This window comes from Bos javanicus, chromosome 29 (genome assembly GCF_032452875.1).
Source record: "Bos javanicus breed banteng chromosome 29, ARS-OSU_banteng_1.0, whole genome shotgun sequence".
Lineage (NCBI taxonomy): Eukaryota > Metazoa > Chordata > Mammalia > Artiodactyla > Bovidae > Bos > Bos javanicus.
This window is the reverse complement of record NC_083896.1, coordinates 12,041,243-12,068,246: the sequence shown is the minus strand read 5'-3', so window position 1 is coordinate 12,068,246 and position 27,004 is coordinate 12,041,243. Positions and strand designations below refer to the sequence as shown.

Below are 27,004 nucleotides of genomic sequence, written 5' to 3'. Positions count from 1 at the left end.
ATTGGCAGGCGGATTCTTTACCACTGAGCCACCTGGGAAACCCATCATATTTACCATTATATCTCTAATTCATGGTACTGTCTTATTCAGGGTAAGACAATATATTTTTCTACATATATTTTCCTTATATATTTTCTTTATTTTTTCTGTCCCAACCAATAGTAGAACTGGAGGCCATGCTCCATTGGATTTGATCCTCATCTTTCTCAAAGACCAAAATGTGGATTCAATACAAAAGAACTGATCTTTAATTCTTCATTTATTAGAAGGTGTTTTTAACTGTTTCATAGAACAACACAGACTTCTCAGACAAGGTACATTGGTTTGTAAATCCCTTAATCTCAGGAAGACATTTTTAATTACTGTGGGACACAATGTGCTAGAAACAGAAAATCACCATTAGAAATATTATTCACGGTCCACAGACATTGGCGGAGTCCATATCCTGTCCTTGCTTGAATCGCTTGTTGGCATGCTTAGATGAGCAGAGCTAGGAGGGCGCTGCCAGCTGCCCAAATGCTGGCCCAGGCCCTTCCCAAAGGAGGCCTCTCTCCAGGAATCATTTCTTCTGTTTAAGAAACTATTATGAATCTCAAGATCTTAGATCCAAACAATTCCTCATACAGAATTCAGTGAGCCACATGATCCCTAACGGACATTTATCATTTAGCTGCTGTCCAAATATCCTTCTTTGGGGGCAATCCAAGACTGGAAGGAGGTACAGTCTTGTCCCCGCTAGAAAGGTGGGGGGGATGTGTAGCTAGAGTAGGTGCCCAGGCAGATATGCCTGCTGGGAACTCAGAATCACCACACTAAGATGTAAGATACATGGAGAGAGAGTGAGATGCTTTCAAGCACCCCCAGGAGTGTGGCCGGGCTGTCAGTGACCTGTGATAATGACCTCAAGAACAGCATCCTTAACAGACTGACCTTCAGCAGAATTTCCTTCCTGGCTTCTGGGCTTGGTTCCCCAGCCTTCCTGGGATTCAGTGAGTTATCTGTTCTTTCCCTAATAAATTCCTTTTCCATTTAAGTCACTCAGATGTCTGTTGTCTGGAACTCTGGCTCATAAATCCACTGTGGCACTCCTGGCAAGCACATTCCTAGAGTAGTTAGCAACAGGAGACCTATGTCTGGCTTCAAGTTAGAAGCCTTCACTTTCCTCCTGTATAAAATAACAGGGTGATCATATTCCTACCTATCCTGAAGGGATGCTTTCAGAATCAAATTAAGATAATGTCCACAGGAAGGGACTTGGTACATAGAAATGGTGAGGCAAATTTAACAGTTGTGAGGGCTTAGCTAGCATAACCGGAGAAGGCAGTGGCACCCCACTCCAGTACTCATGCCTGGAAAACGCCATGGATGGAGGAGCCTGGTAGGCTGCAGAGTCAGACACGACTGAGCGACTTCACTTTCACTTTTCACTTTCATGCATTGGAGAAGGAAATGGCAACCCACTCCAGTGTTCTTGCCTGGAGAATTCCAGGGACAGGGGAGCCTGGTGGGCTGCCATCTATGGGTCGCACGGAGTCGGACATGACTGAAGCGATTTAGCAGCAGCAGTAGCAGCAGCAGCTAGCATAATTAGAGGCAAAAACAATGGAGCTAAAACTCAGTCCACTTTCAGTTGAGGATCATCCTTTCCTCACAATTTGAGAGGTTTCCACACAGGCTCCCCTTTATCAGGGGTCAGGTGTGATAGAGCGTTTTCAACGTGTACATGAAGAAGGCTCAGGATCAAGTGTTGCTTCACCCTTTGAGGCTTGCAGCACCAAAGCAAGGCTCTTTATCACTTAATAGCTTTTTGGAAGAAGAGTATATTTTACAAACAGATTTTTAAACAAACATTATGATAGTATTTGGGCTTCCCAGGTGGTACAGTGGTTAAGAATCCACCTGCCAATGCAGGAGACTTGGGTTCAATCCCTGGGTTGGGAAGACTCCCCTGGAGGAGGAAATGGCAACATGCGCCAGTATTCTTTTTGTTTTGCTCTTTCTTTCTTTCTTTTTAAATTAAGGATAATTTATAATACGATGTTCCTGCCATACATTAACATGGACTAGCCATAGGAATACATTGACCCCTTCCTCGTGAGCCTCCCTCCCTTTACCCCATCCCATCCCACTAGGTTGTCACAGAGTCCTGGTTTCAGTTCCTGAGTCACGCACCGCACTCCTGCTGGCTATCTCATTACATGTTAGTGTTTATGTCTCAATGCTACTCTCTCCATTTGTCCCACCCTCTCCTTCTTACTTTCAGGTATCCACAAGTCTCTTCTCTATGTCCGCATCTCCATTGCTGCTGCTGCTACTGCTGCTAAGTTGCTTCAGTTGTGTCCGACTCTGTGCGACCCCACAGACAGCAGCCCACCAGGCTCCCCAGTCCCTGGCATTTTCCAGGCAAGAGTACTAGGGTGGGGTGCCATTGCCTTCTCTGGCATCTCCATTGCTGCCCTGCAAATAGGTTTATCAGTCCCATCTTTCTAGCTTCCATATATATGCATTAATATATGGTATTTACATTTCTCTTTCTGACTTACTTCCCTATGTATTATAGGCTCTAAGTTCATCCACCTCATTTGCACTAAGTCAGATGGTTTCCTTTTTATGTCTGAATGATATTCCATTGTGTATATGTACCATAGCCTCTTTATCCATTCATCTGTCGACGGACATCTAGGTTGCTTCCAGGTCCTGGCCATTGTAAATAGTGCTGCAATGAACACTGGGGTACATGCGTCTTTTTCAGTTATGGCTTTCTCAGGGTATATGCTCAGTAGTGGGATTGCTGGGTCATATGGTAGTTTTATTCCTAGTTTTCTAAGGAAGCTTCATACTGTCTTCCATAGTGGTGTATCAATTTACATTCCCACCAACAGTGAAAGAGGGTTCTCTTTTCTCTGCATCGTCTCCAGCATTTATTGTTTGTAGATTTTTTTGATGATGATCATTCTGAACAACGTGAGGTGATATCTTATTGTAGTTTTGATTTGCGTTTCTCTGATAATGAGCGACGTTGAGCATCTTTTCATGTGTTTATTAGCCATCTGTATGTCTTCTTTGGAGACATGTCTGTTTAGGTCTTTTGCCCACTTTTTGATTGGGTTGTTTGTTTTTCTGGTATTGAGTTGCATAAGCTGCTTGTATATTTTGGAAATTAATCTTTTGTCAGTTGTTTTATTTGCTATTATTTTCTCCCATCCTGAGTGTTTTCTTTTCTTCTTCTTTATAGTTTTATTTGCTGTGCAAAAGCTTTTAAGTATGGTACTGGCACAAAAACAGAAATACAAACAAATGGAACAAGAGAGAAAGTCCAGAGATAAACCCATATGCCTATGGGCGCCTTATCTTTGACAAAGGAGGCAAGAATATACAATGGGGCAAAGATAGGTTCTTCAATAAGTGGTGCTTGGAAAACTGGACAGCTACATGTGAAAGAATGAAATTAGAACAGTTCCTAACACCATACACAAAGATAAATTAAAAATGGATTAAAGACCTAAATCTAAGTCCAGAAACTATAAAACTCTTAGAGGAAAACATAGGCAGAACACTATGACATAAATCACAGCAAGATCCTCTGTGTCCCACCTCCTAGAGTAATGGAAGCAAAAACAAAAATAAACAAGTGAGACCACTCCAGTATTCTTGCCTGAAGAATCCCATGGACAGAGGAGCCTGGTGGGTTATATAGTCCATGGGGTCGCAGAGTTGGATATGACTGAACAACTGAGCATGCATGCATGCTGATCTCTGAGAGTTCCTGTAAGTCAATTAGGAAAGAATATGTCTGTTTTTGAAATATATTCCATTGCCAGAAAGCTAAAAGTTTTAAGATATTCTGAGTCTTCAGGACAGAAGGGGTTCTTGGGCTAAGGGTTCAGATGAATACAGCGAGCCCTAGGAGTCCCGGCAGCCTTCAGAGAAGTGGGCAAGGATGAGTCATTCATTCATCCAGTAACTTTTGCCCAGTAACTGTGTTCTGTGTTAATCAGTGAACAGATGCTAACACACAGTCGCTGCCTCAGGGGAAGCTTCAGAGGCTTTAGATATTGCTTTCAGTATCCTCATTTTTAGCATCTATGTGTACAGTGGCTTCCTGTGGTAGCTCATATTTCTCCTTGTAAATAGCTTATTATTTCAGGCATTTATGTTTTTCTCACTAACTGGACTTCGAGTGCAGCCTCAGACATAAGCAAATTGCCAAGTTCAACTTTTTCTCTAAAGACTAGCACTGCAGAAAGAGCATAGCTTTGATATCAGAAGCAATGGTCATTCAAATGACACCTTTGAATGACCATCTTTGTGATTCTGGGCAAATAATTGAATTTCTGCAAGCCTTCAACCTGACATTAGGATGTCAGTGTTATTAGGATTCAGTGAAATCATAATGTGATTTCAGCACAGATACTCAAAAATATTAAGCGTTTTATTCCTAATTCTGCACTGTTGCTGCTTCCTCAGAGCCCTCTTTGTTGGGGAGCTTTTCCTCCAGAAGCCTTCCCACACCCCAGGCTGGGCACAGCCTTTCCTTTGTTGCCCACGCCGTCCCCAGGATTTATCATTTACACCTTCCATGTTATTTTATAAATAACCTATTTATTTGTCTGTCTCCCCTTATTCACTAAGGGCACACTCATCTAGTAGTTTCTGCTGCTTAGTGGATGCTTAGGAAATGTCTTGTGGGTTGGTTTTAGGCAAATAGATTAATAAATAATGTAAAGGGTATGTATATAAAGAATATCCCTTATCTAATGCTCCACGTGCTGCCTCTAATTTCTCCTGCTGTTTGTGGGGGCTCTTTCTCAATGGAGGGGAATAATTCCTTCATTTTTGATTTCTGGTTTGCACTCTCCCCACCCCACCCCCTGAGCTCTATAATTAACATTTTAACATGAAAATGTTACTTATCCCAAATAAAACACCTGCATGAGTTTTTCCGGAGATCAGTTTAAGGCAGAATTTCTAAAACTATGTCCAGTTTGATAGTAACTCATATTCCAGCGGCAGGGGCTGGGATTAACTAATATTCTTTAGTTAAGTAAGGTTAGAAAATACTTTAATAGCATTTCTTTATTTGTTATAAAGAACTTCTTAGATCCTTATTTGATCATGAAACTTTTTTTTTTTTTTTTTCATCCAGTGTTTCACAGATCTGGTATTAGGTAGAACACATATGTAGAAATATCACTTTGATAAAAGCTGAAATTGGTATCACGGAGCTGAATTTCAGACTTCGAAGGCTGCTTTTAGCTGAGTCCTTCAGTAGCCATCCTGTGGGTTATCAGAGGTCTGATTTTACATGATTCTCAATGTACTGTTTTTGCAGCATGTCTACAAGTAGTGATATATATGTGTGTGTGTGTGTAACAGGTGGCGGGGTAGGGGTTCACAAGCAGCAGGAGGAAATAAACTGCAGGTGGCAGATGTTTCCTTTCTTTTCTAATCCTATGTTGTCATGACGACACCTGGTTTTGACTGAACTTTTCTCGAACCTTGAGCTAACTAATGTGTGTTTCTTATGGAAATATTTTTCTTAAGCTATGTTAATGAACTATGTATTTGCTTGGAAATCTGCTTTTTTTCAAGATTCATGTCAATTGTTTTATGGCCAGGGATGACTCATTCGGTGCTAAATGCTATTCAAAATGCATGTTGTGGGAGAGGGGCCTGGTGCAGCTCTCTCAGTTTTGAGGGCTTTCTTTTATCTGATTCAGATCAGTTCAGTTCAGTTGCTCAGTCATGTCCGACTATTTGCGACCCCATGGACTGCAGCATGCCAGGCCCCCCGTCCATCTGATTAGCAGCTTGTTAACAGGTTTATAACTCCTTGCTAAAAACTAGCAAGGAGGCACTCTTTCTGTCCCCTTCTGATGTCTGTGTCAGAAGCTTTCTCTATCCCTTTTATACTTTAATTACACTTTGCTACACAAAGTTCTGAATGGTCAAGCCTCATCTCTGGTCCTGGATTGAAATCCTCTCCTCTGGAGGTAACCAATCCCTGTGTAGCACATGGCTCACAGCTGCAACCTTTCATACACACACACACACACACACACACACACACACATATATAAAACCAAACTGATCACATGCATCAGAGCCTTGTCTAATTCAGTGAAACTATGAGCCATGCCGTGTAGGGCCACCCAAGATGGACGGGTCATGGTGGAGAGTTCTGATAAAACATGGTCCACTGGAGAAGGGAATGGCAAACCACGTCAGTATTCTTGCCTTGAGAACCCCATGAACAGTATGAAGAAGCAAAAAGATATGACACTGAAAGATGAACTCCCCAGGTTGGTAGGTGCCCAATATGCTACTGGGGAAGAGTGGAGAAATAGCTCCAGAAAGAATGAAGAGACAGAGCCAAAGTGAAAATAACACCCAGTTGTGGATGTGACTAGTGATGGAAGGAGAGTCTAAAGCTGTAAACAGCAATATTGCATAGGAACCTGGAATGTTAGGTCCATGAATCAAGGTAAATCAGAAGTGGTCAAACAGGAGACGGCAAGAGTAAACATTGAAATTGTAGGAATCAGTGAACTAAAATGGACTGGAATGGGCGATTTAACTCAGATGACTGTTATATTTACTACTGTGGGCAAAAGTCCCTTAGAAGAAATGGAGTAGCCCTCATAGTCAACAAAAGAGTCCAAAATGCAGTACTTGGATGCAATCTAAAAAACGACAGAATGATCTCGGTTCGTTTCCAAGGCAAACCATTCAATATCATGGTAATCCAAGTCTATGCTCCAACCACTAATGCTGAAGCTGAAGTTGAATGGTTCTATGATGACCTACAAGACCTTCTAGAATTAACACTAAAAGAAGATATCCTTTTCATCATAGGGGACTGGAATGCAAAAGTAGGAAGTTAAGAGATACCTGGAGTGACAGGCAAGTTTGGTCTTAGAGTACAAAATGAAGCAGGGCAAAGGCGAATAGAGTTTTGCCAAGAGAATGCACTGGTCATAACAAACACCCTCTTCCAACAACACAAGAGATGACTCTACACAGGGACATCTCCAGATGGTCAACACCGAAATCAGACTGATTGTATTCTTTGCACCTAAAGATGGAGAAGCTCTATTTAGTCAGCAAAACAAGACCAGGAGCTGACTGTGGCTCAGAACATGAACTTCAGATTGAAATTGAAGAAAGTAGGGAAAACTACTCAGAGAAGGCAATGGCACCCCACTCCAATATGCTTGCCTGGAAAATCCCAGGGACGGGGAAGCCTGGTGGGCTGCCCTCTCTGGGGTCGCACAGAGTCGGACACAACTGAAGTGACTTAGCAGCAGCAGCAGCAGGGAAAACCACTAGACCATTCAGGTATGACCTAAATCAAATTCCTTACAATTATACAGTGGAAGTGACAAATAGATTCAGGGATTAGATCTGATAGACAGAGTGCCTGAAGAACTATGGACAGAGGTTCGTGACTTTGTATAGGAGGCAGTGATCAAAACCTTACCCAAGAAAAGAAATGCAAAAAGGCAAAATGGTTGTCTGAGGCAGCCTTATAAATAGCTGGGAAAAGAAGAAAAGCAAAAGGCAAAGGAGAAAAGGAAAGATATATCCATCTGAATGCAGGGTTCAAAGAATAGCAAGGAGAGATAAGAAAGCCTTCTTAAGTGATCAATGCAAAGAAATAGAGGAAAACAATAGAATGGGAAAGACTAGAGATCTCTTCAAGAAAATTAGAGATACCAAGGGAACATTTCAGGCAAAGATGGGCACAAAAAAGGACAGAAATGGTACGGACCTAAAAGAAGCAGAAGATATTAAGAAGAGGTGGCAAGAATACACAGAAGAACTGTACAAAAAAGATCTTAATGACTCAGAAAACCACAGAGCTATTTGAAATCCTTAAAGATGATACTGTGAAAGTGCTGCACTCAATATGTCAGGAAATTTGGAAAACTCAGCAGTGGCCACAGGACTGGAAGACGTCAGTTTTCATTCCAATCCCAAAGAAAGGCGATGCCAAAGAAAGTTCAAATTAATGCAAAATTGTACTCATTTCAAATGCTAGCAAGATTATGCTCAAAATACTTAAAGCTAGGCTTCAGCTATATGTGAACTGAGAACATCCAGATGTTCAAGCTGGATTTAGAACAGGGAGAGGAACCAGAGATCAAATTGTCAACATCCATTGGATCACAGAAAAAGCAACAGAATTACAGGAAAACATCTACTTCTGCTTTATTTACTATGCTAAAGCCTTTGAATGTGTGGATCATGACAAACTGGAAAATTCTTAAGGAGATGGGAATACCAGACCACCTTACCTACCTCGTGAGAAATCTGTATGCAGGTCAAGAAGCAACAGTTAGAACTGGACATGGAACAACAGACTGGTTCCAAATTGGGAAAGGAATACATCAAGGCTTTAAAATGTCACCCTGCTTATTTAACTTATATGCAGAGTACATCATGTGAAATGCCAGGCTGGATGAGGCACAAGCTGGAATCAAGATTGCCGGGAGAAATATCAATAACCTCAATATGCAGAAGACACCACCCTTATGGCAGAAAGCAAAGAGGATCTAAAAAGCTTCTTGATGAAAGTAAAAGAAGAGAGTGAAAAAGCTGGCTTAAAACTCAACATTCAAAAAACTAAGATCATGGTATCTGGTCCCATTTCATCATGGCAAATAGGGAAACAGTGGTAACAGTGAGAGACTTTATTTTTTTGGGCTCCAAAATCATTGCAGATGGTGACTGAAACCTAGAAATTAAAAGACGCTTGCTCCGTGGAAGAAAAGCTATGACAAACCTAGACAGCATATTAAAAAGTGGAGACATTACTTTGCTGACAATGGTCTGTACAGTCAAAGCTATGTTATTCCCAGTAGTCATGTGTGGATGTGGGAATTGGACCGCAAAGAAGACTGAACGCTGAAGAATTGATCCTTCTGAGCGGTGGTGTTGGAGAAGAGTCTTCAGAGTCCCTTGGATAGCAAGGAGATCAAACCAGACAATCCTAAAGGAAACCAATCCTGAATATTCATTGGAACACCTGATGTTAAAGCTGAAACTCAATACTTTGGCCACCTGATGTGAAGAACTGACTCATCAGAAAAGACCCTGGTGCTGGGAAAGACTGAAAGGCAGGAGGAAAAGGGGCCGACAGAGGATGAGATAGTTGAGTGGCATCACCAACTCAATGGACCTGAGTGTGAGCAAGCTCTGAAAGTTGGTGATGGACAGGAAGCCTGGTGGTGTAGTTTATATGGTCCCAAAGAGTCAGACACGACTGAGCAACTGAGCTTAATATCTATCTATCTATACATATATAATATATATAGAGAAAGACAGAATCTGTGAGAGAGAGAGAGAGAGAGAAACAGAGAGAGATACAAGGGCTTCCCTGGTGGCTCAGATGGTAAATAATCCTCCTGCAACGTGGTAGACCTGGGTTTGATCCCTGAGCTGGGAAGATCCCCTGGAGAAGGGAATGGCAACCCACTCCAGTATTTTTGCCTGGAGAATTACATGGACTGTGGAGCCTGACTAGCTACAGTACATGTGGTTGCAAAGAGTCAGACACATCTGAGTGACTAAGCACAGCACAGCACACGTATATATATGTGTGTGTATATAGTGTGTTAATGATATTGAATAAGCAGTATTTAAGGGATGTACCAGAAAATACCTGGAAAAGGGAAAGGCTACCCACACCAATATTCTGGCCTGGAGAATTCCATGGACTGTAGAGTCTATGGGGTAGCAAAGAGTCGGACACAACTGAGAGACTTTCACTTCACTTCACCAGAAAATAGCATGTTACTTTTGCTTTCCTACTATGCCCATAAAGTTTATGGAATTCATTGATTTGATAGGTATTACCAGCCATACTCTATGTCAGACAATAGGGATGCTTCTTAAGTGGAGTCTGGGGCAATCCATGGCTTACCCCTTTTAAGTAAAGAAGACCTGGGGTCACTCTAAGTGCCTTTGCAGAGAAAATTCAGTACATGCACAGGCCCGTGGACGGAGTCCCACACCCATAGGTCTGGCCATTCCTTTTGTTACAACAAGGGAACACCTCTGCGTGCATTGTCAGTAGAGAAGCGCAGTCCTGAAGACCCCATCTCCCACAGTGGCAGCCATGTGGGTGATGCCACGTTGTATGTGCTAAGTTGCTAAATATTTTGCACGTGACTGGAGGGAAAGTAAAAGCCAGGGTGTCTAGGGTGAAATTGAGAGCAGGGAAGAGGCCAGTGAGACAGGCAGGGGCCAGACCGTGTGAAACTTTGTAGGCCATGACAAGAATTTTGAATTTTAAGAACAACAGAAAATCATTGAAAGGATAAGAAAAGGGGAAAAATGACATGATCAGAAATGCTTTTTGAAAGGCTCACTCTTCTTAAAGTCTGGAATTTGTATGTGATGAGGGATGTATGTGTGTCCGGACAGTCGGTAGGAGAAAAGGATTCCTAGGGCAGAGCTGGGCCCTGCTGAATCCCTAGGCTCTGGTGGGTGGGCTGGGGGTCAGCCTGGATGGTGGGCTCTGATGCTGAGGCAGAAGAAAAGTCTATTCACTGGCTACAGTGCTTTTTATTTGAGGGGGGGTCCCTGAGCAAGAGGGCTTCCCAGGTGGATCAGCAGGAAAGAATCCGTCTGCCAATGCAAGAGACACAGAAGTCGCGAGTTCAATCCCTGGGTGGGGAAGATCACCTTGAGGAGGAAAGGGCAACCCACTCCACTATTCTTGCCTAGGAAATCCCATGGACAGAGGGGCCTAGTGGGCTACAGCCCACATGGGGTCACAAAGAGTCGGGCAAGACTGAGCAAGAAGTCAGAAGATGAGGTAGTTAGGTAGCATCACTGACTCAATCGACATGAATCTGAGCAAACTCTGGGAGAAGGTGGTGGACAGAGGAGCCTGGCATGCTGCAGTCCTTGGGATCCCAGAGTGTGACATGACGTTGTGACTGAATAACAACTGAGCAAGAAAAGTGTGGCTCTGAGTTGGGCAGGCAGACAAGTCCAGTAAGGTGGGGAGATGCCTGAGGGGGTTCCAAAATTGAGAGGCAAAAGCCAGAGCCTGAAGAGTCAGTGAATCTAGACAGAGCGGGGGTCAGCGAAGACAGCAATGCCTGCAGCAGGCACAGAGGCCTGGGGAGGCAGCCTCTGTGTGAGTTCTGGGCCAGAAACCTGAATTTAACTGGTCAGGATTAAGGTAAGAAGTCTTCATCTTTCCAGAAGCATCATCTACTCCACTTGGTTAGATTTCACTTGTAAGTTTTTTAATAGGGTGCCCTGGTTGATACAGGACTCGGAAATTTCTGAAACCCTGATGAGAAGCAGGCGGTCAGTGTGGGGATGCAGGGAAGTTGCATATTTTCTGATGTCTTGTATTAAAGAATAGTTGATTTACAATTTTTCAAGTGTATAACAAAGTGATTCCATTTTATATATACATATATATATGTACATGTATATATACATGTTTATATATATATATACGTTTATATATATATATTCAGATTCTTGTCCATTGTACATTATTACAAATAGTTCCCTGTAGCACACAATAAATCCCAGCTGTTCATTTTATATTTAGTAGTGTATGTACTTGGTGTATGTGTGTGCTCAGTCGTGTCCGACTCTTTTACGACCCCGTGGACTGTAGCCCGCCAGGCTCCTCTGTCCATGGGATTTCCCAGGCAAGAATACTAGAGAGGGTTGCCATTTCCTTCTCCAGGGGACCTTCAAACCCCCTATGTCTTGTATCTCCTGCTTTGGCAGGCAGATTCTTTACCCCTGAGCCACCAAGGAAGCTCATCATTTTCACCACTATACCTCTAATCCATGGAACTGTCTTGTTTAGGGTAAGACAATATATTTTTCATATTTTTCTACATATATTTTTAAAATTACTTTCTCCATCATTTCCTCTCTTTTTTCTTTCCCCACCAAAATAAGTATAGTAATACTGGAGGCCATGCTCCATTGGATTTGATCCTCATCTTTCTCACTGACCGAAATGTGGATTCAATACAAAAGAACTGATCATTAATTCTTCATTTATTAGAAGGTATCTGTAGCTGATTCATAGAGCAACACAGCAGACTTCTCAGACAAGGAACATTGGTTTGTAAATCCCTTAATCTCAGGAAGACATTTTTAATTACCGTGGGATACAATGAGCTGGAAACAGAAAATCACCATTAGAAATATTATTCACGGTCCACAGACATTGGCGGAGTCCATATCCTGTCCTTGCTTGAATCGCTTGTTGGCATGCTTAGATGAGCAGAGCTAGGAGGGCGCTGCCAGCTGCCCAAATGCTGGCCCAGGCCCTTCCCAAAGGAGGCCTCTCTCCAGGAATCATTTCTTCTGTTTAAGAAACTATTATGAATCTCAAGATCTTAGATCCAAACAATTCCTCATACGGAATTCAGCGAGCCACATGATCCCTAATGGACATTTATCATTTAGCTGCTGTATCCAAATATCCTTCTTTGGGGGCAATCCAAGACTGGAAGGAGGTACAGTCTTGTCCCCCCTAGAAAGGTGTGGGGGGGCGCAGCTAGAGTAGGGTGCCCAGGCAGATATGCCTGCTGGGAACTCGGAACCTCCACAATACATGGAGAGAGAGTGAGATGCTTTCAAGCACCCCCAGGATTGTGGCTGGGCTGTCAGTGACCTGTGATAGTGACCTCAAAAACAGCATCCTTAACAGACTGACCTTCAACAGAATTTCCTTCCTGGCTTCTGAGCTTGGTTCCCCAGTCTTCCTGGGATTCAGGGAGTTATCTGTTCGTTCCCTAATAAATTCCTTTTCCATTTAAGTCACTTAGATGTCTGTTGTCTGGAACTCTGGCTGGTAAATCCAGTATGGCACTCCCAGCAGGCATGTTCCTAGAGTAGTTAGCATCACAGGCAAGGAAGCTGGTTGTGACAGAAGGAGATCCATGCCTGGCATCTCAAGTTGGAAACCATGGAACTGTTCAGTTTCCTCCTGTATAAACTGCTATCATGCCCACCCTCCCACCTATCCTGAAGGGGTGCTGTGAGAATCAGATGTGATAATGTCCACAGGAAGGAACTTGGTACATGAAAATGGTGATGCCGATACAAAGGATATGAGGGCTCAGCTAGCAAAATAGGTAGAGCAGAGGTCCCCAAACTTTTTGGCACCAGGGACCAGTTTCGTGGAAGACAATTATTCCACAGACAGGGGAAGGGTGGTTTGGGGATGATTAGAGCATATTACATCTATTGTGCTCTTTTTTCTATTATTATTATTACGTTGTGATAATGCACTAATGCGAGCAATGGGATGGGGAGTGGCTGTAAATAACAGATCTTCGCTCACGTGCCAGCTGCTCACTGCTGTTGTAGATCCTGGTTCCTAACAGGCCAGGGACCAATACCTATCTGTGGTCCAGGGGCTGGAGGCAAAAACAAATTGGAGCTAAAACTCAGTCTTTCAGTTAAGAATCACCCTTCCTCTCAACTTAAGAGGTCTCCCCAAGGGTTCCTCTTTATCAGGGGTCAGCTGTGATAGGGCATTTTCAACGTGTGTGTGAAGAAGGCTCAGGATCAAGTGTTGCTTCACACTTTGAGGCTTGTATCACCTAAGCAGGGTTCTTTATCACTTAATAGCTTTTTGGAAGAAGAGTATATTTTACAAACAGATTTTTAAACAAACATTATAGTATTTGGGTTTCCCAGGTGGTGGAGTGGTAAAGAGTTCGCCTGCAATGCAGCAGACACAGGAGACCTGGGTTCTATCCTTGGGTCAGAAAGATCCCCTGGAGAAGGGAAGGGCTATGTACTCCAGTATTCTTGTCTGGAATATTCCACAGACAGAGGAGCTTGGCTGGCTATAGTCCATAGGGTCACAAAGAGTCAGACATGACTGAGCGACTGAGCATGCACTCATGATAGCATTTAGTATGTAATAGAATGTTTATTAATATTTGTCAGATCTATGGGAGTTCATATTAGTCAAGTAGGAAAGAATCTGTCTAAAAGAATTAAGATAGTCTGAGTCTTCAGGACAGAAGGGGTTCTGGGGCCAAGGGTTCAGATGAATACAGCTGAGAAGAGCCCTAGGAGTCTCAGCACCTTTGGACAAGCGGGCAAAGATGAGTCTTTCATTCATTCAGTAACTTTGCCTGGGAGCCACATTCTGTGTTAATCAGTGGGATGAAGAGATGCTAACACAGTCAGTCCCTGCCCTCAGGGGAAGCTTCAGAGGCTCTCGATGTTGGTTTCAGTCTCCTCAACTTTAGTCTCTATGTGTACAGTGGCTTCCTGTGGTACCTCATATTTCTCCTTGCAAATAGCTTATTATTTCAGGCATTTATATTTTTCTCACTAACTGGACTTAAGAGCACAGACAGCCTCAGACATAAGCAAACTGCCAAGTTTTCTTTCTGAAGGTTTGTTGCTGTTGTTCATTGCTAAGTTGTGTCCGACTCTTTGTGAGCCCATAGACTGCTGCACACCAGGCTTCCCTGTCCTTCAGTATCTCCCAGAGTTTGCCCAAACTTATGTCCATTCTGAAGGCTGGCCTTGCAGAAAAGAGGATAGTGTGGAAATCAGAAGCCATGGTCATTCAAATGCCACTGTCATTGCTTATTATCTGTGTGATTTAGGGCAAATTATTGAGTATCTGCGAGCCTTCATCCCAACAGGGTTTTGTTAGGGATTAGTGAAATCATCATGTGATTTCAGCACAATACTTGGTGCTAAGAAAATAGTCAAAAATATTAAGCATTTTATTCCTAATTTTCCACACTTCCTGCTTTCCTGGAGTTGTGTTTGTCAGGGAGCTTTTCCTCCAGAAGCCTTCCCACACCCCACGCTGGGCTAATGACAGCCTCTCCTTTGTGTCCATGTGGTCCCCAGAATTTATCCTTTATACTTTTCATGTTTTTTTTTCTTCTTCTGGAAATAATCTGTTTATGTGTTGGTCTTCCCTCGAGAGGCTATACATTTGCTAAGAGCACACATATTTTTTGGTCTAGTAGTTTCTCCTTCTTAGTGGATGCTTAGGAAATGTCTATGGATTGGTTTTTGGCAAATAGGCTAATAAATTATGTATGTATGTAAGATGTATGTAAGAACTTCCCTCATCTAATGCTCCATGGGGCCCCCTCTGATTTCCCCTGTTGTTTGAGGGAGATCTTTCCAGATGCATGGGGCTTCCCTTGTGGCTCAGCTGGTAAAGAATCTGCCTGCAATGGAGGAGACCTGGGTTCAATCCCTGGGTTGGGAAGATCCCCTGGAGAAGGGAAAGGCTACCTACTCCAGTATCCTGGCCTGGAGAATTCCATGGACTGTATAGTCTATGGGGTCTCAAAGAGTCAGACACGACTGAACAACTTTCACTTTCACTTTCTAGATGGATGGGAATAATTACTCCATCTTAGATTTTTGGTTTGCATCCCACTCCATCCCCTGAGTTCTGCAAATAATATTTTAATGTGAAAATGTTACTTCTCCCAAATAAAACACCTGCATGAGTATTCCCAGAGATTAGTTTAAGGCTGAATTTCTAAAAGTATTTCCAGTTACATAGTAATTTATATTCCAGGGGAGGAAAAGATTCTTTAGTTAAGTAAGGTTTCTTTTGGAGAAGGAAATGACAACCCACTCCAGTGTTCTTGCCTGGAGAATCCCAGGGACGGGGGAGCCTGGTGGCTGCCGTCTATGGGGTCGCACAGAGTCGGACACGACTGAGGCGACTCAGCAGCAGCAGCAGCATTTCTTTATTTGCTGTAGAACTTCTCAGATCTTGTATTTGATTATGAACCTTTTTTCTTTTTCATGGAGTGTTTCACAGATCTGGTATTAGGTGGAACACACATGCAGAAATATCACTTTGATAAAAGCTGGAATTGGTATCACTAAACTGAATTTCAAACTTTTGAAAGCTGCTTAACATTGAGTCCTTGAGTGGTTGTCCTGTGGGTTATCTATTAGAGGTCTGATTTTACATGTTTCCCCATGTACTATTTTTGCAGCAGGTCTTCAAGTAGTGAGATACACACACACACACACACACACACACACACACACACACACATATATATATAGAGAGAGAGAGAGAGAGAGACCGGCTTTTCTGGTGTCTCAGATGGTGAAGAATCTGCCTGCAAGGCAGGAGACCCAGGTTTGATTCCTGGGTCAGGAAGATCCCTGGAGAAGGGAATGGTTCCCACTCTAGTATTCTTGCCTGGAAAATTCAATGGACAGAGGATCCTGGCGGGCTACACTCCATGGGATCACAAAGAGTTGGACACAAGTGAGCTACTAACACCACCATCACCATATATATATATGTATATAGTGTGTTAATGATATTGAATAAGCAGTGTTTAAGGGATGTACCAGAAAATAGCATGTTACTTTTGCTTTCTTACTATGCCCACAAAGTATACGGAATTTATTCATTTGACAGGTATTACCAGCCATATTCTATGTCAGACAATAGGGGTGCTTCTTAAGCAGAGTCTGGGGCAATCCATGGCTTACCCGTTTTGGGTAATAGAAGGCTTGGGTTCACTCTAAGAGCCTTTACAGAGAAAATTCAGTACATGCACAGGCCCATGGAGGAAGTTGCACACCCATCGGTCTGGCCATTCCTTTTGTTACAGCACAGAAACACCTCACCTTTTCTCAGTAGAGAAAAGCTCTTCTGAGCCCTCTCGGGTGACCCACACTGTGGGTCCTGGGAGACCCCATCTCCCACAGTGGCAGCTATGGCACTGTAGTCCTTCATCCTGTGGGTGATGCCACGTTGCTAAATATTTTACACATGACTGAGGGAAAGCAAAAGCCAGGGTGTCCAGGGTGAAATTGAGAGCAGGGAAGAGGCCAGTAAGGCAGGCTGGGGCCAGACCCTGTGAAACCTTATAGGACACAACAAGAATTTTGAATTTTATCTTAAGAACAACAGAAAGCCATTGAAAGTTTAAGAAAAGGGGAAAAACGACATGATCAGAAATGCTTTTTGAAAGGCTCACTCTTCTTAAAGTCTGGAATTTGTATGTGATGAGGGATGTATGTGTGTCCAGACAGTTGGTAGGAGAAAAGGATTCCTAGGGCAGAGCTGGGCCCTGCTGAATCCCTAGGCTCTGGTGGGTGGGCTGGGGGTCAGCCTGGATGGTGGGCTCTGACGCTGAGGCAGAGGGAAAGTCTGCTCACTGGCCACAGTGCTTTTTATTTGAGCGGGGGGCGGGGGGGCGGTGGGGAGGGGGTCCCTGAGCAAGAAGTCAGAGGATGAGATGGTTAGGTAGCATCATTGCCTCAGTGGACGTGAATCTCAGCAAACTCTGGGAGATAGTGGTGGACAGAGGAGCCTAGCATGCTGCAGTCCATGAGGTCAAAGAGTCAGACATAACTTAGCAACTGAACAACAACTGAGCAAGGAAAGTGTGTGTTCTGAGTTCGGCAGGCAGACAAGTCCAGTAAGGTGGGGAGATGCCTGAGGGGCTCCAAAATTGAGAAACAAAGCCAGAGCCTGAAGAGTCGGTGAATCTAGACAGAGCGGGGGTCAGCGAAGACAGCAATGCCTGCAACAGGCACAGAGGCCTGGGGAGGCAGCCATCGTGTGGGTTCTGGGCCAGAAACCTGAAGTTAACTGGTCAGGGCTAAGGTAAAAAGTCTTTTTTCAGAAACATTACCTTGTTGCACTTTTGTTTGGGGAGGTGGAGCAGGCAGAGCTCAACCAGGAAACAAAAGCAGACAAACCCCATCCGAGGCCAGGATAGCCACAGCTGGGACTGAGGCTTGTCTCTGAGGGAAGGGTGGGGCTTTTATCAGGGTTTGGGGACTCCTAGTGTTGAAGATGAGAGGAAGGAAGCTAAATGTTGGAGACTCTGCAAAATTTCTAGTTTAAGCTGTTGTGCTTTTGGAAAAAGGTGAGTGCAGCTCAGAGTTGAGAGATGGTGCCTGTCCCCACCTCTGCACCCCACCCCGGACCTCAGAACCTCTCTGGAAGGCAGATGCACTGGGAAACAGTCCCTTAAATGGAAGCCCTCAGGGACTGCCAATGATGAAAATGTGGATCCTCCTTGGGGCTGGGGACAGAGCTGGAGGGGAAGGACACGGCCCATAGGGCAGGGTCACTGGACGGGAGGGGGCTGGGAAGCTTCTAAGAGGACCACTTCAGGGCACCACACAAATAATGTGAGACTTTATTTTAGTTTTATTATTTTTTTTGTGAGAGGCAGGGGGAGGGCTGGATTTCAGGTGTAATACTGGAAGGAATTGAGTTGTTACTTGATAAATACAAAGGTGACATTATCAGTACCCTTGCATGGTGAAGAGTGTATATCGTGCTTGAATTCCACTTGAGTCCCTTGACAGTAACGATTTAGCAAACAAAGCCCTTCCCTTCTGCACGGCTCTAAACATGAAGACAGGAAGGAAACCTAAGCATTAACGCAATGCCCAGGTGAGCTGTGACTCTTTTTTCACTCTTCCTAAATCCACCTTGCAATTTCAGTTTGAAAATTCACAACAACCTATTCTACTTTCAGGACAACAGCTGCCACATTTCACTTTTATTCCCAACCACGGATCTTGGAACAGTGAGTTAAACACTTCACGTCCATCAAGAGTGAGCTTTGGAGTTGGTGGGGTCAGCTAGGTTGATCGCTTTTAGACTCCTGAGGATTGAACAAACTAAAATTGCTTGGTGAGATAGGAAAGAGCCTCTTTATAGAGTATTGCTTCTGTGTGCTCTGCTCCACATATATATTTTTTCATAACAAAGCACTGAAACAAACAATAACAGAGGCATTTCTGTCTTTCCCTCTGCAGAAAGAATGCCTGAGGAGGCTACTGCACTAGTTAACATGATTGCATGCTGAATGCCCTAAATTCTCCACCACAAAAAACCTCAAGAAGATGGTTCAATTATTGGATAAGCCTTTCTATAATAAATCCTGGAGAGATAGAAAATATAAAGGAGAAATTAGAGAAGATCACTCACAATATGTGTATGGAATGCAGCCTGAGGAGATGATTTCCTTCAGCATCTTAACTACTTAGTTCTGGCGGGGAGGAGGAAGCGCAGGATAAATTCCTGCAATGGAGCTTGGGAATCCTCCGTCTTCAGCTTGCAAAGTGTTTAGACAATGTAAGGACACTAGATGGCGCCCGTAATCTTAAAACATAGTCAACAGCTAGTTATTTTTTTTTTTATAGGCACCCACTGGCGCTAATGGTTAAGAATCCGCCTGCCAATGCAGGAGATGTGAGAGACCTGGGTTCGATCCCTGAGTGGGGAAGATCCCCTGGCGGAGGGCACGGCAACCCACTCCAGTATCCTTGCCTGGAGAATCCCATGGACAGAGGAGCCTGGCAGGCTACAGTCTATGGGATCACAAAGAGTTAGACATGACTGAAGTGACTTAGCATGCACATATGACTACTTTGTCACAAAATAGTTGATTATTGAAACTATATACATATCCGCTCAAACATTTCCCATTACTGATATCCTGTGAGGTGCTCCTTAAGTAATGGTTTGGTGGTCAAATACGTTTGGGAAAAGCAATATATTTTATTGGTCTCTAAGGAGGTTCCCCTCCAGTACTCTTGCCTGGAAAATCCCATGCATGGAGGAGCCTGGTGGGCTACAGTCCATGGGGTCGCACAGAGTCGGACACGACTGAAGCGTCTTAGTATAGCATAGCATAAAGAGGTTCCCAATACGCGCTGGTAAACGGTTTCTGAAAAGGTCTTCAGTGAAGGAAACTGGTCATTAGGGAACCCTTTCTCTCAGGAGAAACCCAATACAATCCCGCTCTTCCAGAGTCCCGTGAACTCATGTTGAGAAATGCTCATCTATTCTACAGAAAAGGCAACGGCACCCCACTCCAGTACTCTTGCCTGGAAAATCCCATGGATGGAGGAGCCTGGTAGGCTGCAGTCCCTGGGGTTGCTGCAAGTTGGACACGACTGAGTGACTTCACTTTCACTTTTCACTTGCATGCATTGGAGAAGGAAATGGCAACCCACTCCAGTGTTCTTGCCTGGAGAATCCCAGGGAAGGGGGAGCCTGGTGGGCTGCTGTCTATGGGGTCGCACAGAGTCGGACACGACTGAAGTGACTTAGCAGCAGCAGCAGCAGCATCCATTCTAACACCTGCCCCAAAGAAGGAATTGCTCAAACTATCGAAAAGAGGCTTTCCTCCGATACAGTGATCTGACACACAAAAAATATTACACATATTCTTGGGTTTCCCTGCTGGCTCAGATGGTAAAGAATCCACCTGCAATGAGGGAGACCTGGGTTTGATCCCTGGGTCAGGAAGATCTCCCAGAGAAGGGCATGGCTACCCACTCCAGTATTCCTGCCTGGAGAATCCCTGTGGACAGAGGAGCCTGGCAGGCTACAGTCCATGGAGTCACAGAGTCAGACATGACTGAGCAACTTTCACTATACTGTATGACACATATTCATAAGGTACAGTGGTTGGTAGTAATAGTGTTAAGTACTTACAACGTGACATGCTCTGTTCTAAGTGCTTTCTCTTCTCTTTCCTCAGTATGCCACCTCTCTGTGTGTGCTCACACACATTAGATACACTGATACACGGTTGGCCTTGGATTTGCAGTTGGCTGAATTGTTTAGTTGCTCAGTTGTGTCCGATTCTTTGTGACCCCGTGGTTCTCTGTCCATGTGATTTCCCAGGCAAGAATACTGGAGCTGGTTGCCATTTCCTTCTCCAGGGGGTCTTCCTGACCCAGGGATCAAACCCATGCCTCCTGCATTGGCAGGTGGATTCTCTACCGCTGAACCACAAGGGAAGCCCAGTTGGTTGAATGCATGGATGCAAAACCCGCTGATGCGGAGGGCCGACTGTATTCAATGTACTATGCCATTTTATACAAGGGACTTGAGCTTAGCGGATTTTGCTGTTGACAGGTTGTCCTGGAGCAAATCTTCCGAGGATATGGAAGACAGCTGTATCTGCTTTGGGCAGTGAGCATTTTGAGATCTATTATTCTCACTCATCTTTGAGATTTCATTTCCTGGTACAGAACCTGACACATAGTAAGCCATTAATAAAACAAATTGTCTTAGAAGAGTCTGCAGTCTGTGTGGGAGAATAATTCAGGAAAATAGAAATGGATATTGCATCCCTGATTAGCAAGGTAGTTGTCTATTATATAAGTCCCTTCTTGATGAAGATCAATCGAGAGCAGAGATCTACCCTTCGGCTCTCTTCCCCAGGGATGCTATTTCTCCTCTCTAAATGTACTATGCTATTTTTAGCATGACTTACTTGCAAATAAATCTTACATGACTTAGAAATCTATGCATTGAATTTTTATTTAGGGTTTTTGTTCTTTTGTCTTCTATGAAGGTATAGCTTGTCTTTACATGTCCAGTGGAAGCTGTAGGTGCAAAATATTATCCTCCATATTCCATCGCTAATAATTCTGTCAGTTTTCTTTCCATATTGTAATAACGTGTGAGTTTCTCAAGCCTGTTTATTTCTTCCTTGTAGTGTTAAACAATGAAATTCCAATACTGAACCTTTATACTAGCCAATTTATAGCCACAGTTTATATAAATTTTCACAAGCTGAAAAGAATTCCTTTTCCTTTCCAACTGTAAAAAATGAATGGTATTTTCATTGTTAAACTATCTTTGCAAATGTTTTACATAAAAAAGAATATGATATTTGAACTTCAGACATTGCTGTTATGTACTATGAATTGAAATCTCTAAGAAGACTATAATTCTGATTTGTTGCCATGCTTACTCTGTGGTCCTGGCAATAATATTTAAATGGATTAATCTACTTCTGGAAGCAGAAATACTTGGGAGTTTTCTTTGTTGAGCCATAACAAGGTTATTATCTCGTTCCTTTTCCCACCACCTGCCTAGAGATTAAACAAATAAAACCCATAGCTTAGGGGATTTCTTAAACAGAGTTAAAAAGTCAATAATATCATCTCTGTGCCTCAGTTTATTCATACTTCAAGTGAACATAATAAGGCTAGAGTTGTTATAAGATTACGTTAGCTACACCTGTGACTGACTCAAAAGCTCCATGTAAATATTAGTTCCTTATAGTTTTGTGTGGGCTTCCCTGCTAGCTCAGCTGGTAAAGAATCCACCTGCAATGCAGAAGACCCCAGTTAGCTTCCTGGGTTGGGAAGATCCCCTGGAGAAGGGATAGGCTACCTGCTCTGGTAATCTTGGGCTTCCCTGGTGGCTCAGCTGGTGGCTCCTGCAATGCAGGAGACCTGGGTTCGATCCCTGGGTTGGGAAGAGCCTCTGGAGAAGGGAATGGCTACCCACTTCAGTATTGTGGCCTGGAGAATTCCATGGACTGTATAGTCCATGGGGCCACAAAGAATTGAACACGACTGAGCAACTTTCACTCACTCACTGTGGTTCTGTGTGCTTTCTGAATGTGCTGTGCACACCAAGCAATGTGTACAAAGAAGGCTGTATACACTGAGATCATTGTCAAGGTTTCGAAGAGAGATTGTGCCGTGAGGAGAAAGAACACTGATCTGGGGTCAAGGGAGCTGCTTTTGAGTCCCACATCAGAGTGAGGAGCTGTGGAGCTATAGACAAATCATTTAGCCATTCTGAATCCTCTTTCCCTGATGTGGAAATTGAGAGAAATAATAACATTGATCCCTAGAATCGATGCATGTGAAAGTGCTTTGTGTCTGGGAAAGTGCTTTGACAATGGGAACGCTGATTGTACTGAAATGACAGAGTGGTCCCCCAGTCTACAGATTTTCAGCCAGGATGAGGAAGATATGTAAGTATGTCCTAGAAAGAATTTCAGAGTCAGTCTCCCAGGCTCTAGTGACTTTTCAAGGCATCACTATTTTTATTTAATACTTTTTCATCAATAAATAATTTTTGAGAGATGGCTAGGTACCAGGCACTGTGCTAAATGTTGAGGATACAAAATCATACAAGATACAGAGTTTGCTTTCAGAGAGCTTTTGGTAACTTAGTAGAGAAAGATAAACATGTAAATAAACACGGGCAATGAGGTTTAAGAGCTTATTAGAATTTTAAAGTTATATCTTGTCTAAAATTTTCTTTTTTAAATTTTTAATTGGAGGATAATTACTACACAATGTCGTGTTGCTTTCTGCTGTACATCAACATGAATCAACCATGGGCATACATATGTCCCGTCTCTCTTGAACCTCCCCACACCCCATCCCACCCCTCTGAGTTGTCACAGAACGCCTGGTTGAGTTCCCTGCGTCATACAGCAAATTCCCACTGGCTATCTATTTTACAAATGGTATTACATATGTTTCAGTGCTACTTTCTCAATTTGTCCCACCTTCTGCTTCCCCTGCTGTGTCCATAAGTCTGTTCTCTCTCTGTGTCTCTGTTCCTGCCTTGCAAATAGGTTCATCAGTACCAGTTTTCTGTATTTCATAAAAATGCATTAAAAAAAGTATATATTTGTCTTTCTCTTTTTGACTTCACTCTGTATAACAAGCTTTAGGTTCATCCACCTCCCTAGAACTGACTCAAATTCATTCTTTTTAATGGCTGAGTAATATCCCACTGGGCTTCCTGCTTCCCTCGTAGCTGTCAGTAAAGAATCTGCCTGCAATGCAAGAGACCCAGATTCGATTCCTGGGTCAGTAAGATCCCTTGGAGAAGGAAATGGCCACCCACTCCAGTATATCTGCCTGGGAAATCCCATGGACAGAGGACTCTGGTGGGCTGCAGTCCATCAATTTGTAAGAGTCGGAATAAGAGTTGGACATGACTTAGTGACTAAAGCACCACCAATATTCCATTGTATATAGGTTCCACAGCTTCTTTATCCATTTACCTCTCAATGGACATCTGGGTTGCTTCCAGGTCCTGGCTACTGTAAATAGTGCTGCAATGAACATTGGAGTACATGTCTTTTAAAACTGGTTTCTCAGGGTATATGCACAGTAGTGGGTTGCTGGGTCATATGATAGATTTATTCCTAGTTTTTAAGGAATCTCTACACTGTTCACAATGGCTGCACCAATTTACATTCCCACCAATGGTACAAGAGGGTTCCCTTTTCTCCACATCCTCTCCAGCATTTATTATTTGTAGAGTTTTTGATCATGGCCCTTCTGACCAGTGTGAGGTGACATCTCATTGTAGTTTTGATTTTACATTTCTCTGGTAATGAGTGATGCTGAATATCTTTTCATGTGTTTATCAGCTATCTGTATGTCTTCTTTGGAGAAATGTTAAGTTCTATCTTATATGTCATTTAAGTATAGAAGAAGTAGGTCGGGGGAAGTAGTTGAAGGGGTGGTGATAGGCGATAGAACAAGGGCCTGGCACGGGACCTTACCCTAATTCTTCCATACTCAGTCCTTCTAGACATCTGATAGTTGCTGAGTGAGCAGGAACCTCTATGTGTGGGAGAACCACAGACATACAAAAGGGAGGGTCAAGCATGCAGACCACTGGACACTGCTCAGGTCAACTGACTGCATCCTATAGGTAAATCATGTGTGCAGGGGGTGGGAGTTGGAGTGATGGTTAACAAATATTAGGTCACTTGGAAAATTCTAGTTATATATCATAGCTATACAGCAAAGATGAATTTTCCAAAGGGCACAATGAAAACCACAAACTAAATGCTTTATTTAGTTATGAATCATAACCATAGCCGGAGAAAGCAATGGCACCCCACTCCAGTACTCTTGTCTGGAAAATCCCATGGATGGAGGAGCCTGGTGGGCTGCAGTCTGTGGGGTCGCTAAGAGTCGGACATGACTGAGTGACTTCACTTTTCACTTTCATACATTGGAGAAGGAAATGGCAGCCCACTCCAGTGTTCTTGCCTGGTGAATCCCAGGGACAGGGGAGCCTGGTGGGCTGCCGTCTATGGGGTCACACAGAGTCGGACATGACTGAAGCGACTTAGCAGCAGCAGCATAACCATAGCCATAAAACTGGGCTCTTTATGTAATTCTCTGTTATTATTTGCATGATTGCCAAAACTGCAGAGTGGACATGAACACTCATAGTGGATTTAACTACTTATCATAGAATTTATCCCAAGGAGGTAGCTTGATGTAATAGAAAGAAGCATCAATAGATATTCAAAGAGAAGAAATGGCTTGGAGAAGAGAGGAGTGGGGAAAGCAAGATGAAAGGAAGGAAGGCGAGTAAGAGGAGGTAGGTGATGGATATTAAGACTGAATATTTATTCTGACTCTCTAGTTAGGTGAACTTTGACAAGTCATTTAACCTCTCTGAACCATATTCTTTTCATCTGGACATGGTGATTTACCTTTCACGGTGACTGTGAGAATATAAGTTACTTTTATAAAGTAATTACTTTTCTAATATGGCTGGTGCATAAATCCTTGCTAACTCGTTGCTAGTAATTTTTGTATTTAGGTAAATGGTGATGTGCTACCACTTAGCAACATCAGCAAATTGTATGTAGCACTATTTTACACATTATTCATTTTTAAAAAATTATTTGTATTTTTGGCTACGCTGAGTCTTTGTTGCTGCTCAGGCATTTCTCTAGCTGTGGCGAGTGGGGGCCACTCCCTGGCTGTGGTGTGTGGGCTTCTCACTGTGGTGGCTTCTCTTGCTGTGGGGCATCTAGGGCATGTGGACTTCAGTAGTTGTGGCTTCTGGGCTCGAGAGCACAGGCTGAATAGGTGTGGCACACGGGCTTAGTTGCTTTGTGACATCTGGGATCTTCCCAGAACAGGGATCGAACCTGTGTCTCCTGCACTGGCAGGCAGATTCTTTCCCACTGAGCCATGGGGGAAGCCCCCACATTATTCTTAAACAGTTCCATGCAACAAACTCCATGCATCATGAAGATGCAGTTTTTAGAGTATAATGATGGATTTTGAAAGAAATTTAGCACTTTGAAAAATAAGTAATATATTGAAAAAAAATGCATGCTTCTCAATGTTCTACTGGATACAAATATGTCTCAGAAAATCCAAATGAAAACACTAGCACCTCTACCTGATTCTGAAGGAAGTAATGCGCCTCAAACCTGAATGCCATTTAAATTGCAACGTGCACCTGAAGCCATAATGCTTTCTTCCGTATTTCCTTTGGAATGAAGGTGCTTTTGGAGTTCTAACTGGAAGGGACTTTCTCTCAGATGGTGTCAGACATGGAGGGAATAAAGATTAAGGAGCAATACTCACAGATAGGATCTGGTCTCCTCTCTGGAGCTCCCCGCTCAGGTCTGCTGGTCCACCAGCCAGAATGAAGGAGACAAAAATACCTTCTCCGTCTTCTCCGCCCACGATGTTGAAGCCCAGGCCAGTGGAGCCTTTATGCAGGATCACCTTGCGGGGCTCCCTGCAGAAACAAGCGGAGAATCACGTCCATAGGGTGGCCCAGTCAAGATTTACATCGCTCTTACCTAGCACCTATGAAAATGGCTTCTCCAATTATGATAAATTTGCATATCAAAAATATGCTAATATCAGGGCAGATGTCTGAATTCCTCACTGTAACAAATGGCAATATACATGCAAATTTATCCCTAATTCCAAAACATTTCCTTAAACTAGCTTTACTTCCAATTTTCCTTTGTTTATAACATCTGTTCTTGTACTGAGCACTACTGCAGCAGTATTCAATAGGATGGATGTATCCAAAAAGAGGAAGAGAATTTGGGGGGCAAGAGACTAGACTGAATAGGCCAGACGATGAACTATATTACATGACAGCCTGTGGGCTTGTTTTTTGTTTAATTAAAATTTACTCTGGAGGCAGTGGGGACTCACTGGAAGATTTTTGAGGCATGAATACTATTTAAATCAATGTTAGGAAGATTACAAATGGCCACGTGTAGGATTGATGGAGTTGGAAGCACAGATATGATGGGAGACAGGAAAACTACTGAGGATATTGACCAAGGAATCCAGGTTTAAGGAAGTGACAGGCTGCCCAAGAGTGAGGGCAGTGATGATGAAAAGAATCGGCAACATGAAAGGGGTAATTTGAAGGCAGGAACAGAGGTTGTTTCGGGTATTGGAG

The 27,004-nt window shown here is 43.3% G+C and overlaps 1 protein-coding gene across 15 annotated transcripts in view; it reads right to left on the bottom strand.

The window, feature by feature from the left end:
• Positions 1 to 27,004, bottom strand: part of DLG2 (discs large MAGUK scaffold protein 2) — a 2,330,119-nt gene that overhangs the window by 393,392 nt on the left and 1,909,723 nt on the right. For all 15 annotated transcript variants that reach the window (XM_061406089.1, XM_061406091.1, XM_061406093.1 and 12 more), the window contains one exon: positions 26,164 to 26,320. In XM_061406089.1, the coding sequence (XP_061262073.1) occupies positions 26,164 to 26,320 (157 nt within the window). The remainder of the gene's footprint in view (positions 1 to 26,163; positions 26,321 to 27,004) is intronic.